Raw genomic sequence first — 20,975 nt, 5'->3', positions numbered from 1 at the left:
ACGTACGATATATCTTATCTCTTGATCTACATCATTATATTTTTCTTTCTCAACAGCTGCTTAAGACTAGCCCAACCCTTCCCAAGTCAAAAAACAGAGATGAGCTCTAAGTTGACTCCATGTCTGAAACAAGTGTAAGTCATGTTTCAAGAGTACTTTAACATTTACAAAGCACTTCTGTACAAGTACTACTATTCCCATTTTACAGATGAGGAAACTGAGGCCCTGCTCTAAGAAAGGAAATGGCTTGGTTGAGGTCAAATTGATAGTTATTAATAGAGCTGGGACTTAATATTGGAGGTGTTGGCAGCAAATAGGTATACTAGTGCTTTGCTGGTAGAGCTGTGAATAAGTACAAACATTTGGAAAACAATTTGGAATTATGTAAATAAAAATAAAATGTCCACAAACTTTTTAATTCAAGATCCCACTGCTGGGGGATCACTGATAAAAAGAAAGTCTTATATATACCAAAATATTTACAGCAGCACTTTTTTGTGATAGCAAAGAATTGAAGACAAAGGAATTGCTCACATGAATATGATGAATACAGAGAAGCTTGGACAGATTTCCGTGAACTGATACTAAATGAAGTAAGCAAAACCAAGAAAACAACATATACAATGACTACAACAATGTAAACAGAAAGAACTACAAAACACAAGAGAATATTTCAAAATTACAATGAACAAGCATCACTCCAAAGAAGTGATAAGACAGCCCCATCTCACTCCGTTAAAGAAATGGAAAGTCCACAAATGAAATACATTGTACATATTTCAGACTTTTTAATTTAATTGATTTTTGTTGATTTTTTCCTCTTTTTAAAATTATTCTTTGTTATATTGAATGGCTTTCTGGGAGTTAAACTCAGAAAAAAAAAAACTCTCTGTAAGATTCAGTCTCAGAAAGATTATCACTGAGACCCAAACCCAAAAAGACCATTTCTGAGATTCCCACATACACTTAGAGACATTATCTGAGACCTCTCCCATCCAGAGATATCCTCTGAGACCCAAAATTAAGAGAGACCCACCTCTGAGATCCTTTATATCTAGAGAGACGATCTGAGACAATTAATATCCGAAAAGACTATCTCTGAGACACTCATTTACTCTAAGAGACTCTCTCTCAACTCAAACACAGAAAGACCATCTCTGAGCTTTTATAGGACCAGATATTATTATTGAGACCCAAAATCAAAAGCTCCCCTCACATTCCAAGACATCATCTCTGAGATCTCTCATATCCAGAAAGATCATACTGAAATGTCCACACATCCAAAGAGATGGAAACCCCTCCTAGAAGAGACCATCTCCAAAACATGTCAGAGAGAAACCATTTCTCAATTCCCTCATACCCAGAGAGACCATCTCCAAGCCCATTTATTAGACCCCTTGACTTAAAGAAAGGGCATAGATTCCTCTGACAAGTTTACTTTCCCCTGGCCCATGCCTGCCTGACTTCAGATGACAAAGCTACTTACCACACCACCTCCAGCAGAGTGTACTAGCACTGACATTCCTTCCCGCAGGTTGGCAACCTCAAAAAGCATCATGTAGGCAGTTACAAAGTTCATGGGGAAGGCAGCAGCCTCAGGGAAATTCATGTCATCGGGGATCCTGTAGACAAATTCTACTGGTGTGCAAACAACCTCTGCCCATGCATTGTAATTCACAAATGCCATGACACGGTCTCCGATCTGTGGGGGAAAATGTAGGGTGAGAGGAGGCTCCTGAAGACAGCTTTAACAAGAACTGAGAGGACCAGTAGCTCCCCTGCTGCAAAATGATAACAATAATTGTTAAAATTCTAAGGCACCTGAAATTTTCCCTACCACAACAGTAATGAAACCATTAGTATCCACATTTTATACAGAATAACAAGATTTTGAGTTGGAAGGACCCTTAGGGACAGAAGCTGAGAGTGGTCCAGGGTCTTGCTCAACCACATATATAAGAGAGTAATAGCCAGGAGGAAAGAGAGTCTTGGTCCAGGTTGTCACAAGAGATGGGAATGTCATGGTAATACTGATCTGATTATTGTTCTCACAGCAATAACTGGAAATGAGTGAAGGGGTAGGGGGCAGGTCCAACTGGTTAGGTATTCTCTCTTGTGGTAGACACAATTGTCTTGGTAGTTGGCTAGTTGGGGTGCAAAGCATGGTCTGGAGCCAGCTAGGTTCTATCAATAAGGACAGTTTGCCCCCAGGGCAGGGCAAAGTCCTAAAAGCTGAATGGATGGATTAACTAGGCTCTACCCCCATGAAAGCTGGCAAATATCAAAGGCAGGATTCATTTTGTGATTCCAGGTTGTCCAGGATAATGTATGTAATGTGTTTTGCAAACCTTAAAGTACTATATAAATGTTAGCTATTATTATTGTTTTATAGGAGGAGAAACTGAGGCCTTGAGAGGGGAAGTGACTACCTCAAGTTATACCAAAAGGTAGTAGAGGCAGAGTAGGGATTAGAAACCAGTTGAGAGTTCTCAGTCCCAATAATGTATTTAAATTGATTTTTAAATGGCTATATAGCAATAGTTAACATATAAATGTGTATAGATACATACACACACATATATATGTCTATATATGTACATATAGTTTTTAAGGTTGCAAAGTGCTTATATCCATCTCCACAGCAACCCTGGGAGGCACACTTTACAAGGGCAATTGTGCCCATTTCATAAATGAGCAAACAGAAATGCAGAGGTTAAGCAACTTGGTCATGATCACACAGGGAGCAAGTACCAGAGGTAATATCTGAACCCAGGTCTCTTCTAACTTCAGTGCTCTTCCCACTGAATCACACTTTGCCTCCCAGTGCATAGTGTGAAGAACCTTGCATTTCAAGTCAGATAATTTGATTTGGAATCATGATTAAAAGACTAACTACCCAGGTAATTCCCTTCACCTCTTGGGCCTTTATTTTATCCATATGTAAAATCAGAAGATGGTCTAGCTCAGGGGTTCTTAACCTAGGGTCCACAGGCAGTATGTAGATAGATTTTTGGAGGTGGGAAGGAGGGAAAAATATGGGAACTTGTACTAGAAAGACATGTTTATTTTCATTAGCCTCTGACTGAAATTTGGCATTTCCTTCAATTATGAATGCAGATTACAACCCACAATAGAATTAAGCTTCCCCAGACTGTCACAGGGGTCCCATGACATGAACAAAGTTAAGAGCCCATAATCTGGACAATCTCTAAATTTCCTTCCTGTCCTAAAACCTTTGATTCTATGACATGTTGCACATTTTTTTCATGCATGTCCCTTTGATATCACCTCCCTCTCATCAGGTGACTCCTGAAACCACCACCCATGTTGTTACCTCATAGCCTGTCACATTGTCTCCAAGGGCTTCCACAATCCCAGAGCACTCAAATCCAGGGACCAAGGGTGTCTTGGGAGGGTTGTCAATATTCCCTTGTCTCACCATCAGATCAATAAAGTTTAAACCACTGCGAATAGTAAAAAGGAGAAAAGCAAGTCAGTGTGATAGAATTTGACTAAAAGAAACTTTAAAAGTGCCCCCTGAAATGTGCACAGGAAAGTATCGCTCACCCAGACAGCATTTATTCAGCAACCTCATCTAAGTAGTACACAGACAACACAACAGAGTATGGGAAATAGTATCATGGTTGCTACAAGGTCCACACTCCCTTCAAGCCCTCACTTTACTGACAAACCGAAATAGCTTAATTATATTGTTTTTTAGCCCATAACAGATTAGAAGGGGGCTAGGAATCTGCTAAAGGCCAATACACCCGCAATAGCAAAACCTGATAGAGAGGGAAGAGACAGAAAGACTACAAAATATAGACACGAGCACTCACTAAGCATAGCCATATGGGGGTCATTTAGTGCAGAGATAGCTCTGCATTTTCCTAGCTAAACCTTTCAGTTCAGCAAGCTTTCTAGGCTCTAGCCAGTCCTTACCTGATATTCCCTGTCTACTCTGTTCAACCTTTGGAATCCTAACTGATTGGTATCATGACTGTGACCTCAATGGCAGAAAATCAATTAAACAGACTGAGAAGAACTGAGCTTCCTTGATCCCAGTTTCCTAAACTTCCATGGAGTGCCTTCTCACAAGACCATTGTAGACACTGTCCATCTGTCAGGGCTTGAAGACAGTGCTGGTAAAATGGCTTCCTTCTCTTCCTGATCGGGATTTGAAGATGTCAGGCTCACTACCCTGTGTGGGAGTTTGTGGGTTTCTCCCTTTGCTGTTTCTGCCTCCAGCTTCCTTGGGTGTCTTCAGCTAAGTCATGGGGCCTTCTCTTTCAAGCCCTCCAAGCAAAAGTGCTTGCTGCTTTCAGCACTGACCTGGCTCTTCTAGACTTCCCACATTGAAAAACTCGAATTCTAATTAAAAACAACATGATAAGAGATGCCAGGCTCTGCTGACAATAGATATCATTTTTGTTGAATGAATGAATAAATTCAATAAACTTCCAGATTCAACGAAACTACACTGTTTTACCCCAGCTATGTTTGTTCACGCTGCCCTAAACAGTAACAATCATAGCTGATGTTTCCATAGTCTTGCTGAGGAAGCACTTTCTATGCTTTATCTTATATGATCCTCATAATGGCCCTATGAAGTAAGCAGCACTCCCTACTTTACAGAGGAGTAAACTGAGGCTCTGGGGGGGTGGGGGGTGGGTAGTGACTTTTCCAAAACTACACAGTAAGTGACAAAGACAAGTCTCCTGGGTCTAAATCTAGTGCTCTTTCTACTAAAAGATAGTACAGCCCCATAGTTATAGAACAAAAAAGAAGCATGAATTTGCTGGTTTAAGAAGCTGTCAGAAAGAACTGACTGGGGTCTGAATAAGGGACTCTGAGCTATAGACTTTTGGGGAAGATAATAGCTGGGCCCACTAACAGGATCAGCAGTATTAGAGTGCTTTATTCTCTCAGGCCAGGGGTTGGCAATCTTTACCTTGGAGAAGCCCTGATGGTTTCTACTACAAACTAGAGAATAAGAGAAAGGAAGGAGAGGAAGAGAGAAAGGGGCAAAGATAAAAGTTGTGTTAGGTTGCTTGGTGTACCCCAATAAGGGTACCCACTCACATAATTCAGTGACCACACCATGCCTTCCTGCTTCTCCAAAGTCTGCCAACACTGTCACAAGTACTGATGGCTGGCACACTTTCCCAATAGCCTCCAACATCCTTTACCCCAAGGCTGATACCACGTCCATTGCCTACCACCACATATCAGTGCTCTGTCCAATTTTTGATACTCCTAGACACCTTTGAGCAAGTGTAACCAACCAATCCCTTCCCCCAATTATTCTAACTCTGTTGTATACAGGGATACTCCCCACTGGAATGACAACACCTGTACTTTTCTCCCCTTCTCAACTTTATATCACCTGACCTCCTGCCAGAAGGTGGATGCACAAAAGAGGTGTGCATATAAAGTGGTGGGAAAATATGTATGGACCTGGAAATCTGGAGACTTGGGTTTGAGGCCTGACTTTGTCACTATGTGACCTTAGGAAAATTGTTTCACTCCTCTGGGCCTCAGTCTCCGTTCTGTACCATAAGGGAGCTGAACTTGATGATCTCCCAGTCATCCTAAGAATGATTTTCTTATAGTTCCATGTCTATACCTCTTCCCTAGCAAAAGAAGGTGCAAATAAAAGCACTTTATTAGGCTACACCCTACGAAATAGTCTAAAATAGGCCCTTGCTCTGCTTTGCAGACAGTGCCCTTCCTGGGGACACTATATGAAGGGGAAGATGCAGATAGCACTTACCTCTGGACCATTTGAGCACATGGGTGAAAACATGTCAGAGCTGGCAGGAACCTTAGAATATAGAGAACATAGCACTTCCTTGGAGCTCCAACCCTTTTATTTTAGAAATGAGGAAGCAGAAACCAGAAGAGGGAAATTAACTAGCTCCAGGCAACCAAATAAGAGGTAGAGGTAGAAATAAAGCCTAGGTTTCCAGACTCCTAGTCTGGGGGTCTTTCTACCAGCCTTCCACTGGTGTGAATCTAACATCCTAGCCTATAGAGCCAGAAACGTCATAGCAACAGTCTATCCCAAACCTCAGGATGGGAGTATGGAGTTGCCTTTAGCTCAGAGAATAAAGAGAATCAAATTAATCATTCTTCCTAATTAGCTCATTGAATTGAGATGTAGAAATAAATGAAATGATTGTTTTAAGGCCTCAAATGAGCAACAGAGAAAGATGGAGGGAGGCAGGGGTGGGGGGAAGAGAGAGAGAGAGAGAGAGAGAGAGAGAGAGAGAGAGAGAGAAACAGAGACAGTCTCCCTGGGTAGGCTATAGAATGATGTGATATAAAGGTAGAATCAACAATAGTGTCCAAGGAGTCAAGGAAATGTCTTCAAAAAGTAAATCACATTTGTGGCCACAATTCTGCATAGGATTCATTTGGAGGATTCTGGACTTCAGCAATCAATAGCAGTTAACTATTAATAAGGAACAAGATAAATAATAATTTGAGCATTGGTGTCATTAAACCAGGCATAAGGATCCCTGCAGGCCACATACTGACCTACAAAATCATATATTAACTTAATCTATATTATATTGCATTATTTATTTATTTTGTTCAATATTTGCCAATTACATTTTGATCTGGTTCCTGCACTTGGGGGCTGTGTGTTTGATACCTCTGAATTAAAGATCTACAAATGTGCTACCTGGGAAATGATTTTCATTGAATCAAAGGAGTTTCTGATTAGAATGATTTATCAATAATTACCTATGTGACCTGAGATAAGTCACTTCCCTCCTTCAGTTACTTCATCTATAAAAATAAGGGGGTTGGTCTCTGATCTTCTATGTTCTAAGATTCCTTCTAGCATGAATATTGTGTTCTAAGGTGCCTCCCAGCTCTTAATTTGATATTCTAAGTTGTTTTCTAGTTCTGATGCTCTATGTTCTTATGCTTCTTCCAGCTTTGACATTCTGTGTTCTAAGTTACCTTCTAGCTCTAATAAGAAGCCCCTAGACTACTGGTTCTCAAAATATGGGCTGAGGAACCTTTCTAGGAACCTTTCTAGTTCCCAGGGGTACCTGTGAGCTCAAAATTATTTTTATAATAATACTAAGATGTTTTCATGTAAATAAAAGTTCTTTAAGAGTCCTCAATAATTTTTAAAAGTGCAAAGGGATTATGAGACAAAAATGTTTGAGAACTGGGGATCAATGAAATCACAAGTCCCCTTGCAGCACAACACATTTGTACAGTCCCAACCAAAAGCCAAGGAACATGAGATAAAGCATGACAGTAAAAGAATTAACGGACTGAGTGTTCTGGATAACTGTAGAGGGACCACAGGTAGTTCATATATTCAAAGTGAGGAATGAAGCCACATGATTATTTTAAATGATAAAGACCAGACTGGTGTCTGTCTCAGAAAATATAATTTAAATTGGACGGTTGGGCACTATTGCATCACCCTAGTGTGCCCTGACTGAGAGAGGGAAATGCCTCAGGAGAGATGAGTCAGGTATGTACTATTAAGCCTATTCTGGATCCACTCTATCATCACAGACAGCTTTCCGGGTAATTATAATCAAGTTGGAGATTTTAACCAGGTCCCTCCTGAAATCTACAAACACATAAAATGAGTAGTGGCTCCTCCATTTTGCTGGAGGAACACTGACAAAGTTCATTCGCTATCACTCTAACTCCATAGATAGAACCTATAAGAAGCCATATAGCTCACACAAAGGGTTAACCAATACCACCATGGGATAAGACCATGCAATAAAGTGATATATCCCAGAAAACTATTTCTCACATTTCTCACAGAATCATAGTGGCTGGTCCAACCCATTACCAGCATTGATGGATCCTTTTGTCGTTATTCAGTCCTGTCTGACTCTTCATGACCCCATGGACCACAGTACACCACTCCCTTTTATCCTCCACTATCTCCTAGAGTCTGTCCAAGCTCATGTTCATTGCTTCCATGACTGTCTCTCCATCTCAACCTCTGTTGTCCCCTTCTCTTTTTGCCTTCAAACTTTCCCAACATCAGGGTCTTTTCCAATGAGTCCTGTCTTCTGATGGATCCTTGGTACTGCCTAATTTATAGTACCTGTATTTAGCCCCATAAACACAATCAGCAACAGCCTCCCTTATGCCTTCACTGCTCCTCCCAAGGTGGCAGTTGAACATCTGAACATCTCTTGTCACTACATCTCTCCCTAAAAATGGCCTCAATGTTAAACAAAGAAACACATGGTCATCTTTATTCAAGTAGTAGCATTTGATGACATAGACAAAACCCTTATGACCCCTATATTATTTTTTTTTTTCAGGATGGGCAGGTTCCTTGAAGAAATGCTGAATTATGTCAGATCAGTGCCTGTTTCCATCTCAAAATATAATGTCCTTTGATGCAACACTTCTATTTATTAGTGTCTCTTTTTATTTTCTGAACCTTTAAACATTTTTTCTTGTGCCTCAGTTTTAATATGTCAGCTCCAATGTCTTTTATAGAGGAGCACACATACATAAAGATAAAACTAGTTTGAGGATACATCCCTAATGCACTTTTCTATTAAGGATTTCTTTTTCTTGCTTCTAATCAAACAGACAGTTCTATTCTTTGACAAATGCCAAGAAGTCAGGAAGGGTCACTGGTGTCCCCGGAGAAAATGGAATCTGAGGAGACACCATTGTAGTTGTGAAAATGACCTTTCAGATTATATCAGTTCTGTGGACAAGACACTATGACAATAATAGGTATAGTGGCATAGTGGGAAGGTATTGGTTTAAAGTCTCTGTGTTTACACTTAATAGCCATAGTTCACAGAATTTAGAGATGGAATGAACCCTATAATGCATATAGTACAATCCCTTCATTTTATAGAGAATTAATCTAAGGTCAACAGAGGGAATGGGACTTGTAGCCGTGTTTGGTTGCCCACTTCCTTCTCTAAGCCTCAATTGCACACACATAAGTTAGAAATAACAATATTTGAACTGAATGTCTCACAGGGTTGCTGTGAGGAATGCATTTTGCAAACTGTAAAATGTTACAGAAATGGGAGCTGTTAGTATTATTATTAAGCAATGAGAGCTTTTTTTCAAATGAAGGGTAAGGAAAATGAGCCTCAATAACTTTCATGAAAATATTTGTTGTGAAACTCCGATAAACCAGTCACTCTGGGCTGGCTTCATGGGAGGGTGGCACACAGATTGGCCCACGAGCTCCTCTGAGATTCTCTCACCAGACCTGACAGTGATGACCCATGGGACAGAATCTTTCACCAATAATAGTAATAATTCTTCTCATTCTGTAATACTTTCCTCAAAACAGCCATGAGATAGGTAGCATAAATATTATTTCCATTTGCAGGTGAGGAGACTGAGGTCTAGAGAGATTATGTGATTTGCCAAAGTCACATAGTTCATTAATATCAGAGCTGGGACTTGGACCCAGATTTTTTGGCTATGTCTTTGCTAATCAATCATTATCCCATTTTAATTTTGGGAGTTCTTAACCTGGAGTGTGTGAACTTGATTTAAAAAACGTATTTTGATTGCATTTGAAATTATTTCAATATAACTGGTTTCCTTTGTAATGCTATGCATTTTTATGGGCATTTAAAAACATTATTCTGAGAAGGGGTCCATGGACTTCACCAGCCTGCCAGAGTGCCCCATGGCATTTAAACAGTTAAGAACTCCAGTTCTAAATGAAAACACAGACTTCCCATTTCCTCTCTATGTTCCCTGCCAGTTCTGTCTTTATCTGTCTAACTCTGACTGGGGATTTCTTCTCCCTAAGAATCTTGAGAGGGACCAGTCATCAATGGTTCAAGTAAATCATGGACTACTGAGCTCTTACCAGGCAAGAAATGATTAATAAGACTATATGAACATCGGTTTTTCCTACTCCTCCTTCCCAAATGAGACTATGATGTGAGTCCCCTCTATCTCAGTAATCATTTTCTTTCCATCCATCATATGAATACTTAGCACTCTGAAACTTGACAATAACCCCTCTTTGGTTCTATTTTGTTTTCAGAGTCTTCAAATATAATTTTGTTCTTGTGTTTCATTACAGGGCTTGAGGAATGTGCCTGAGGCCCTGGGCTTCATCTATGTATGTTGAAGGGGGGGAAAGGGAAAGGAGGGAGGTAAAAATGGAAAAGACACTATTTGTTCATTAAAATATTGGCTCTATCTCATTTGTGGGACTTAATGCAAAACTAGGGGCTTCCTCAGGTGGTACATGGAAAACAGTAATCGGTTTAAAGTGAGAGGCCTTTGGTCTTAAGTTCAATTATTTATTGCCTGTGTGACCTTGGGGAGGTCACTTCCTCTCTTTGGGCAACAGTTTCTTCATCTGTAGAACAAAAGGGTTGAATGAGATGATTGCTAAAGTTTCTTTCAGTTCAAAATCCTAGGAGATGATCCCTGGAGAATCATCTCAACTTGCAAGAACAGGGAGTCAAGGTGTCTCAGACTAGGGAGGTGACGGTTCTACTGTCATCTGCCCCAGTGAGATCACATCTGGAGTACTGTGTTCAATTCTGGGAATATTTTGGAAAGCTCATTATTAAGCTGGAGAGTGACCAGAGAAGGGCAACTTGGATGGAGAAGGACCTTGAAATCATGACATATTAGCCTTAGTTAAAGGACTTAGGAATGAAGGATGGGGGTAGACATGAGGGCTGCTTTCAAGTACTAGAAGGGATGTCACACAAAAGGGGAAAGAGGTAGTTCTGCTTAGTCCCAGAAGGGAAGCTAGAAGCAATAATTAGAAGTTGCAAAGAAGCACATTTAGACTTGATATAAAGAAAACTGTCTTGATAATTCGAGATGTCCAAACTCATTAGGGTAGGAGTGAGTCCTCCCTCACTGACAGTCTTTGAACAAAGGCTAGATGACTACCTGTCAGGTGTGTAGTAGAGAAAATTCTTGTTCAGGTATGGGTCAGACCAGACGCCCTTCAAGATCTCTTCCAGATCTCCTATTCTGTGCTTCTGTTGCACAAACCCAAAACAATTTACTGATTTTTATCTTAGCTGCCCTCATCTGAACTCACTATGGACCCAGCTAGTTACTGTTTTTCCTAAAAGGTGAGATCTAGAATAGAGCATAATACTATAGATCTGGAAGACAGGGCAGAAGGACAGTAAGAGTATTACATTCTTTGTTTTGGACACTATGTTTCTGTTAATGCAGCCAAACACCACCAGAGGTTTTTTGATTTCCAAGTCACACTGAAGATGTATTGAGTCCACTAAAACCCCAGATTTTTTCATAAGAATTATTATTTAGCCATGCTTTCATTCATCCTATACTTCTGATGTTGATTTTTTGAACCCAAGTGAAGGCATTCACATTTAAACCTAAGATCTTTTTTATCTTGATTCTAGCATCCAATATGCTAACCATCAGTCTTCATCTAGTCAAACATTATGGTTATATTCCTTTACAAAGGCTAACCCTTTCATTTCTGCCCTTGATTCCATCTCAAGCTTAACTCTTTTGATCATCTTATCAAGTTCATTGTCTCTGTCTCTGTCTGTCTGTCTCTTTCTCTCTCTCACACACACACACACACACACACACATCCCTTTCCTGCTCCTGCTGCTTACAAACATATCCAGATTGAAAATACTACTTCCTATAATTATATCTCTCCTCCATTTCATAATCAAATCCCTGAAAAAACCACAAAACCTCTGTTTTTTAATGTCCCCCACACTTCTTAGCCCTTTGTAGTCAAGGTTCTGACTAAGAATGCTTCTTCAACAAGCTTGAATGATTTTTCAGTTGCTAACTCCAATGGCTTTTCCATAGATCTCATCCTTTTTAACTTTCCTGCAGTGATTTAAACTGTTGGTCTTTGACATAACCTCTCTTTTCTGGATTTTTAAGATCCAGCATTCTTTTTCTCTTTCTGTCTGACTTTCTTTCTCAGTTCCCTTTGACAGGACTCCCAAACCTATATATCCAGCCTTCATCTGTCTTTTGGGCTCTAGTCCCACACCACCAACTGCTTAAAGGATAACTCAATATGGTTAACTCATGCTCTTTTCCTCTAAACCCATTGTTCCTCCTAACTTCCCTATTTCTTTCAAAGGCACCACCATCCTCCCCATCATCCAGCTTCTCAACTTCCTCCTTTCCTCTGCTTCTTTTTTTTTTTTTTAAAGCAATTGGGGTTAAGTAACTTGCTCAAGGTTACACGGCCAGTTATTTCTGGGTGTGGTGCTGAGTATCTGAGCCCAGGATTCTATCCCCAGGTCACCCCAACAACTGGGGCTGGTACTCTTACTCGCTGAGCCACCTGGCCACCCCCCTTTCCTCTGCTTCTTGAAATTCTTAGTTCCCATAAGGGCTCAGCTTAAGTGTCCCCTCCTGCAAAAGATTTCCATTATATTTATTTTGTATTCACTTATCTGTGTACATATTGCTACACCAGTAGAATGGAAGTTTCTTGAGAGTTAAGATACCTTAATTTCTGTCTTTATAGCCTCAGTCTTTACCCACTAGATGCTTAATAAATGTTAGTGAATTGAGTTGAATTAAATTCCCATCCTCCTTTCACTTAGAAACATCCAAACCTCAGAGCTGGGCCCTCAAAGAGGTACCTATTGCAATCTGTTTCTGAGCAGAAGTTGCCTCTATGCTATTCCCATCAAGTGGTCATCCAGTGTCTGCTTAAAGACCCCCAGGGATGACAAGGTTAACCTCCACACATCCAAAGAATTGGGGATGCCCAGAGGATCACTAGAAGGGCAAATTCATTGTGAGAACTGATATACTTTGGGGAAAAAAATCACAACACTTTGTTGAGAGTTAGGAGAAGTGGATATTAGTCTCAGGTCTAAGGGAATGACCCTGAGCAAATCTTGTAATCACTGGATCACAGAAGTGAAAGGACTTCACTGGACCTCAGAGGCCTTCTTGTTCAACCCAAGAATTCTCTCTACTATTTCCCCAATAAGGGCTCATCCAGCTTCTATGTGGAAATCTATAGTGACAGTAAAATCGCTCCTTTACAAGGAAACTCATTCCATTCTTGAACCTACCAGCTAGAACATTTTTCCTTATGTTGGGCAAAAATATAGTTCTCTACAACAGTGGTGTCAAATTCAAGGAGGAACAGGATCCTCTAAACCCTATATGAGGATCCTTGTAGGCTACATATTAACTTAGAAAACCATATTAACATTATCTATTTTCTATTATATTTTTTATTTAAAAATATTTCCCAATTATATTTTAATCTGGTTCAGGCAGCACTTGGAAGTGTTGTGGGTTATGTGTTTGATACCTTCACTCTGGAATTTTCCCCAAATTGTTCCTAGTTCTGAGTCCTACCAAAACTACATATCCAAATAAGGACTGCTGCCTTCATAGTAGATCTATTACAAAGCTCAAAACATACTTGGAGCCTCCCTGGGAATCATCTTCCAAGAGAGTTCATAAGAAAGTCTCATTGCTTTGGTTGAAAAACCTGATTCCTAAATTTTTTTTTTTTTTTTGCTTTTTGGAAGGCAATTGGGGTTAAGTGACTTGCCCAAGGTCACATGGTTAGTTTTTGTGTTAAATGTCTGAGGCCAGATTTGAACTCAGGTCCTCCTGACTCCAGGGCTGGTGTTCTACTCATTGTGCCACGTAGCCACCCTTGATTCTTAACTTCTTTTGCAAGATTTTGTTCCCAATAATTTTAGATTATTTCAAAAAATCAGATTCTCCCAAAGAGTGATTTCTTGCCACTGAGGATAAAGATGTCAAATTTCTGATCCTGGCATCCAAGGTCCTCTAGTACCCAATACCTCCACCCAATATCTTCATCAGTTTTTATCTACTTTTTATCTACTCTTACTTCCTTAGCCTCTAGGAGAGCCACTGAATCCTGGAAAATAAAGACATCAGCAACGTTTTATTTTTTTTTCTCTTATGACCTTAATATTAATCTCAGAGTGTGTCTTATATCATTCTACCCCCATATGCCACAGAACAGCTATTGGCTGGAGGTTGTCCTAGATTTATTTTCAACAGATTAATGTGTACAACAACCTAAAAGGAGGAAAACAAATGACCCAATACCTCACGACTGATGCTCTACTGATGTCACTTGTAGCACAGGATTCTTACTGCTTGGACTTAATACCAAAACCCCCACTTCTAAATAAAAACGGAGCCCCTAAGAATGAGTTTTAGACACATGATGCTCATTAATAACCATTTAAAACAGGGCTTATAAACCTGGGGTCTGTGAACTCTTAAAACATTTCAATAATTACATTTCCATATCATCACTTTCCTTTGTAATTCTGTTTTATTTTACACATTTCAAAACTTTAATAGGAGAAGGAATTTAGAGACTTCACTAGACTGATTGCCAAAGACCATAATACAAAACAGGTGAAGAACATGTTTTAAAATGTGATTCTGCATCTGGACCAATAGCTAGGATCCAATTCTACCCTTCATGTCATAGTAATAGAACTTTGGTGCAAGATGGACAAAATCCTAACTAAGCAAAGGTAATTTATTTGTAAGGTGTTTGAAAAAGGTTGCTAGACTAGGAGTCAGGAGTTCTGCATTCAAGTCCTTATTCTAACTGGCTGTTATCACCCTCATAAAGTAATTTCCATCTCTGACAATGTTTGTTCCCCTGAAAAATGTGGATAATATTAGTACTACCTGCTTCTCAGGACAGCTGGGAGGAATGCCTTTTATAAACCTGAAAGTGCTAAAGACCTGTGAGTAATTGTTATCCTTTACTGATAAAAAAAAAAAAAACAATTACTACAAATCTGAGATTTAATTGATAGGGGGAAGTCCCACTGTGAAATCCCTTCCACCAATTATGTCAATTAGCAACTTGACCATGATTGGGTTTTTAAGAGTTACATCATTGGGAGGTTATATCACCTCTCATGGTCCCACAGTTAGTGTCAGAGGCAGAACCTGAATCTAGATCATCTTTTCTCCAAGACCAGTCCTCCATCTACTGTGCCGTATTGCCTTTTCTATTTTCTAATCCCCCTCAGCAAAGAAACGATCACTTTTTCATACCTTTTATACAAAGTTCATTTCAAATCCAGACCTTTGCAACAAACAGAAAATGACCATAAATGTTTGGACACATTACTGTGTAGCTATGCAAGGCCTACTTGGCATACTGGTTTCATGACTAAAGATGATCATGGTATAATGACTGAAGGTAGGACTCCATTTAGAGATAAAGAACATATTGGGAAGAATGAAAAACTTAGAACCAGGAGACGTGAACGTGAATGTCAGAAAATTGTGTCTGAACCTCAGTTTCCTTCTTTGTAAAATGAGGAGAATACTTGTCTTCTCTTTCTCCCAGGGCAGAGGAGAGGAAAGCTACAAGCCCAAAGGAAATGAGTTGTTTATTTTGTTCCCTGATAAAAGAGTAGGATATGAAAGCTATTCTGCCACTTTATCCTCTGCCAAATATCGTGGAGTAACCCATCACGGGCAGTTTGATTTGCCAGAAAGAGCACTGAACCTGAAGTCAAGAGATCTGGATTAGAGTTACAATTCTAACCTACTAGCTGTGTGACCATGAACAAGTCAATTAAGTGGAACCTCAGTGTCCTCATTTGAAAAATGAGATAACAAACCTTGTATTCCTTCTTCTTTCCAACTATTTCTGTAGAAGGCACTAGCATTTTTCCAGTCATACTCCAGGCTCACCACCCCAGAGCCATCATTGACTCTTCCCTTTCTCTTTCCCATCATTCACCAAATCTTGTCAGTTCTATAACCTATCTCCCATCTGCCCCTATCTTTCCATTCACAGCCTAGTTAAGGCTTTGGTGACCTCTGCCTGGACAATTACAGCTTTCTCCTTTGTAGTTTTATCGCCTCGTCTCTCCCTTCCCTAGTCGATCCTTCACACAGAGACCAAACTGATATTGCTAAAGCCCAGGACTGAGCAGGTCTCATTCCCACTCAGGAAGCTTCTAACGCCTCTCTCTTGCATCTAGGATAGAATGCAAACTCCTTGGTTCCAACTTACCTTTCCTAGCTTATTGACATTTCTTCTTGGATTCTATGTGCCAGTCACACTGGGCTCTCCATAAACAACATGCTACCACCTGTCTCAGTGATTTTGTATAGACTGATCCCCCTACCTGGAATTTCTTTCTTTCTCACATCAATTTCTTGGAATCATTAGCTTCCTTCAAGGCACAGTTCAAGTGCCACCTCCAACAAGAAGCCCTTCTTGATCCCCTCCGTGCCGGTGCCTACCTCCAACTCCCCCCAATACTTTGTATGTGTATATCATAGATTCATTTAACTATGTTCTTGTTGTTTCCACCAAAAGAAAGTTCCCTGATGAAAGATTATTTTTTTTTGTCTTAGTATGTCTGGTATTTAGCCCAAGGTCTACTCCCAAGAGGTGCTTAATACCTATTGAATTGAACCTAAGAGATGTAAAGCCCTACTGGAATGGGAGTGAGTTATTCTGAATCTCTGATCATTTATAATGGAATCCAGCTCATTCCCAGTCAGAGGAGAGAACACTCAGATATTTAAAGGTTTACACTAAAGCCAAGTCAACAAACATTCATTAAGAGTGTCTGCCTAAGTGCTGGGGATACCAAGAAAGGCAAATATGGCTCTTGCCCTTAAGGAGCTCACCGTCTGTTGCAGGAGACAGCAGCAGGCAGAGAACTATGTACAAGGAGATATATCCAGGATGATTTGAGATAAACAGAGAGGAAGGAACTTCATTAAGGGGGACCCAGCAAGGCTTCTTGCAGAAAAGACTTTAGCTGTGACTTGAAGGAAGCCAGGGAAGCTGGGAGGGGGTGATGGGGACAATCAAAAAGCCTCCAAAGCTAGCCTGAGTCATCCTGACTCCAGGGGGCAGAGCTTTCTGCACAAGGGAGAGAGTGGTAAAGGGCAGGTTGGTACCATTAGAAGAAACCCCAAATTAGGCCTCATCACTAACTTTGTTCCCCAAATTATTTCACTGGACCCTGACCTGTTTTATAACCTCTTGTGAGAATTGTAAAAAAACATGGCCTCCAAGCGTGTGTGTGCATGTGTGTGTGTGAGAGAGGGGAGGGATGGAAAGAGAGGGGAAGAGAGGGGGAGGACAGAGAAAGAGAGAGGGGGGAAGTGAGGAGAGAGAGGGGAAGAGGGGGAGAAAAAGAAAGAGAGTGGGAAGGGAGGGAGAGAAAAGTAGAGAAGGGAAGGGAGGGGGAGAGGGGAAGAAGTGGAGGAAGGAGAGAGACAGAGGGAAGGGGGAAAGAAAGGAGAAAGAGAAAAAAGGAAGAGAGAAAAAGGAGAGAGGGAGATCAGGGGAGACAGAGAGAGAGACAGGGGGAGAAAGGGAAAGAGGGGGAGGGGAAAAAGAACAGCAGGGGGAGGAGAGAGGGAAAGAGAAAGGGAGGGAGAAAGGGAAGGTGAGAGAGAAGAAAGGGGGAGGGAAAAGAAGGGGAACAGGAGAGATGGGGTGAGAGGAGAGGAGAGAGAAGGGAAGGGAAGAGAGAAAGGGAAAGAGGGGGAGAAGGAAAAAGGGAGAGGGAGGGAAAGGGGAAAGAATGAGGAGGGAGAGAGAAAAGAAGCTGGGAGGGGGGGTTGTGTATTTCTCTCTCTGTTTGTAGTATGTCTAAGTATAGGCTCACATATCCTGCTTTGAAAATCAATCTTTTGTCCTTCGCCTTGACATCTCTTTTCCTGCCAGTGCAGAGGGCTTTAGCATTTATGCAGCTAGAAAACAAGCCACCCTCCCTCTCTCCCACCCCACCCCTATGGGCTCAGCTCCACAGACATGATTCCTTACTCTAGAAAACCTGATGCTCAGTACATCTTCGCCTCAAAAGGATTCATGGTTCGGGGGAGAGAGATCATTGGATTAGGTCTGAGTCTCACCTTTTCTCCTAACACTGTGACCAAGGGCCATAACAACCTCCCTGGGCTATCTACCCCACAAAGGTCCTGTGAGGCTAATAATATAGCTGATATCTCTATGGTTTGTAAGGTGGTGATTCCCTCCTAACCCCCATTCCCCAGCAACCAAGAGAAATCATAGCTTTAGAGCTGGAAGGGACCTTAGAGATCATGCTTCATTTTAATGATTTGAAAACTGAAGCCCATGTACACTCCCCTTTCCCTTCTCCCTGGTTCCCATCTGTTTCTCTGTTTTGTGACTCCCCTAAGGTCACTTAAGGGCTAAATGTCAGAGCTGGGATTTTAACTTATGTTCTCCCAACTTTAAATCTAATGCTTCCTTCCCCTATACCAGTGCATGTATAATTATTAGTCCCATTTTATAGATGAGAAAACAGGCTTAGAAAAGTGAAATGACTTGTTCAAGGTGATACAGCAAGTTAGTGTTAGAGCCAGAACTCCAAGAGAGCTCTCCTCCTTACTACACTGCCTCTTAAAAGAAGCATGATTCAGGTGAGAGGGCACTTGGTTAACTGGAAAGTTTCTCAGGAGGTTGGTCAGCTTGAATTGTTCTTCTGTCCCAAGCCTCTCATTGCTACAGGAGCACACAGGCTTTCATTTGGATGCATTCATTTTGAGAACACAGAGGTTTAGTAAATAAGGAGTAAATATTTAATAAATATTGTTGAAAATGCACTTTTTGAACCTGAAAATATAAGGTTCAAAATTTGGGTTGGAAGAGATAAAAGCAGGAGAAAAGGATTAAATTAATCATTTGGATAATTACAACATATCAAGATGAAGCCCAAGCCATAAGAAGAGAACCACTTGATCCATTTGTCAAATGGGCTACCACAGTTTTCTACTCTAGGGAGTGGCCAAAAGAGGATTGGGGTGGGAGAGGAAGACAGCAGTCAAGCCCCTAGGCTGAAGCCTCCAAGGATGGTTAGGATTCAGGCTTCCACACGACTAATAAAGCAGCTCCCATTTCTAGAGTGCTAGTGTTCACACATCACATTTGAAACAGCCATTGTGTCGGACAGGTCTTTCACAGATTATTATCTTCATTTTACAAAGGAAGAAACTGAGGTTCAGAAGAGATGAACTGCTCAAGTTCACATGGAGAGCTGTGGATTCAACTTTGGTCTTGTGACTCCAAGACCATTCACTGCTCTATCTACTGCACAACACCAAGCCCATTGCAGCTATGGTCACACTAGAAACGAAACACGGATTGTACCGGGGAGAACAAATTGGTACCACTCCCTCTCTCCCCTTCCTCTACCATCACATCACACATGGACAATCAAGCCAGGTTCCTCTTCGTTCAGGCTGGATCCTGGCAGGAGTTCATCTCAGCGCATCCCTTCAGACCCTCCCAATTATTCTTCCCAGAATCACAATAACTCTCAAGTATCTAGCACTTAAAAAAGAAATCCATAAACCCATCCCCAATCTCCTCTGGTCTCCATTCAGCCCCACGTGAGTTTTATTATTCCCATTTTATAGCAGAGGAAACTGAGACCTGGAGAAAGGAAGGAATTTTCACAAGACCTATAAGAGAAACAGGATTTGAAACAAGATCCTCTGATTCTCAAGCCAGGGCTCATCCTTTTCCCAAGCTATTAAAAAGCTGTGGTGACTTCTGAACTAACATTCCCTGAGGTGTCACTAACTCCTCTCACTACCTTCTCTTACACACTTTCTGGCAACAGAATGGGGAGGGTCTGCCTTTGCCCAGGGCATCGGAGGGTGGGGGTGGAAAATTGGAGGAGGTAGATGGAGATGAAGACTAGCTGGACTTGTTTTCAGGGTAAAAACAAAGGTAGTTGCTCCCTCTCTGTGGGCACCACACAGACACACACACACACACACACACACACACATCTCCTCTCTGTGACTGTTTCTGCCTGTTTCGAGCGCTCACGCACACGCACACACGAACAAACACACACCCCACTCTCCCACCCACACACCCAGACACACACGAAAGCACACACACACACCCCTTCCCCACAGACACAGGTACAATCACATCAGCGTGGCTGGGGGTTGGCTCGGGAAGGGTCCGGGAATTGGGAGGAAGGAGAGAACAGAGGTGATACTGGACCAGGCTTTGACGCGGATCTTGAGCTCGGCCTCCTGGGGCTCGGGCATGGGCCTCCGGCTAACCCTCAGCTTGCTGAGCCCGCCGAAGCCGGCCAGCAGCACCGCACGCATCTCCTTGGTGTCCGCGGCCCGAGGGCTGCCGCCTCCGCTGCTGCCGCCCTGGGCCGCCTCGGGCCCGCCCTCCTTGGCGATCATCTGCTCCGTCTCCTCCGCTTTCTCCGCGCCTTCTTTGGCCATGGTTCGGGGCTGGTGCCTGCGAGCTGTGGGAATGAATGCTCCGGTTGCCGGGCGCAGAACTGAGGATGCTTCGTCGCCCGCGAGAGCAGCTGCTGATTCAATGAGGCTCCCTGGTCCCAGCCCCTGGCCCCGCTGCCGTAATCCTCAGAGTAGCAGCTTCCAAGAACCGGATCCCACTCCCACTCAGAGAGCGTCACAGCAGGGAGGGCCCTCACACGCTGCCCAGCCCAGGCCAGCCGCCTCCTCCCACACGCGGAGAAAACGAGATTCAGAGCTCTGGCCATATCTTCCTAGAGTCACCTGGCTCGGTGCTGGCAGATCTGGAACTGGAACCTGCAGGGTCAGAGAATGTCCAAGTGGTGAAAGAACTTAGAACATAGGATAGAGAAAGGAAGAGCTGGAATTGCCTGCTTCTCTCCTTTGAATTCATTACACCCAGTCTCTTATTATATGTATGCTTGTAAGCCCCTACTTAAAACAACAATAAAAGTAGTATTTATATAACTCTTTAAGGTCTGTGGAACACTTTACGAATATTTCAACAACCTTGGGACTTAGGTGCCATTATTATTCCCATTTTACAGAGGTTAAATGACTTGCCCAGAATCACACAGCTAAACGTCTGAGACTGATTTAAGACTCAGATATGGGGGCAGCTAAGTGGCTCAATGGATAAAGCACCCGCCCTGGAATCAGGAGGACTCTAGTACAAATCTGCCCTC

At 41.8% G+C, this 20,975-nt stretch overlaps 1 protein-coding gene across 1 annotated transcript in view; it reads right to left on the bottom strand.

The window, feature by feature from the left end:
• The window catches only part of VAT1L (vesicle amine transport 1 like), a 123,370-nt gene extending 102,975 nt beyond the window's left edge, over nt 1–20,395 (bottom strand). The window contains exons 1-3 of the mRNA XM_069085868.1: nt 20,018–20,395; nt 3,335–3,464; nt 1,487–1,702 (exon numbers count right to left, since the gene is read on the bottom strand). Coding sequence (XP_068941969.1) covers nt 1,487–1,702; nt 3,335–3,464; nt 20,018–20,253 — 582 coding nt within the window. The 5' untranslated portion in view covers nt 20,254–20,395. The remainder of the gene's footprint in view (nt 1–1,486; nt 1,703–3,334; nt 3,465–20,017) is intronic.
• Nucleotides 20,396–20,975: the final 580 nt, after the last annotated feature.

This window comes from Petaurus breviceps, unplaced genomic scaffold, assembly GCF_028583685.1.
Source record: "Petaurus breviceps papuanus isolate PSGF00001 unplaced genomic scaffold, PetGlider_PUasm1.0 176, whole genome shotgun sequence".
Lineage (NCBI taxonomy): Eukaryota > Metazoa > Chordata > Mammalia > Diprotodontia > Petauridae > Petaurus > Petaurus breviceps.
Note: the sequence above shows the minus strand (reverse complement) of the source record. Positions and strands in the feature narration are given on the sequence as shown.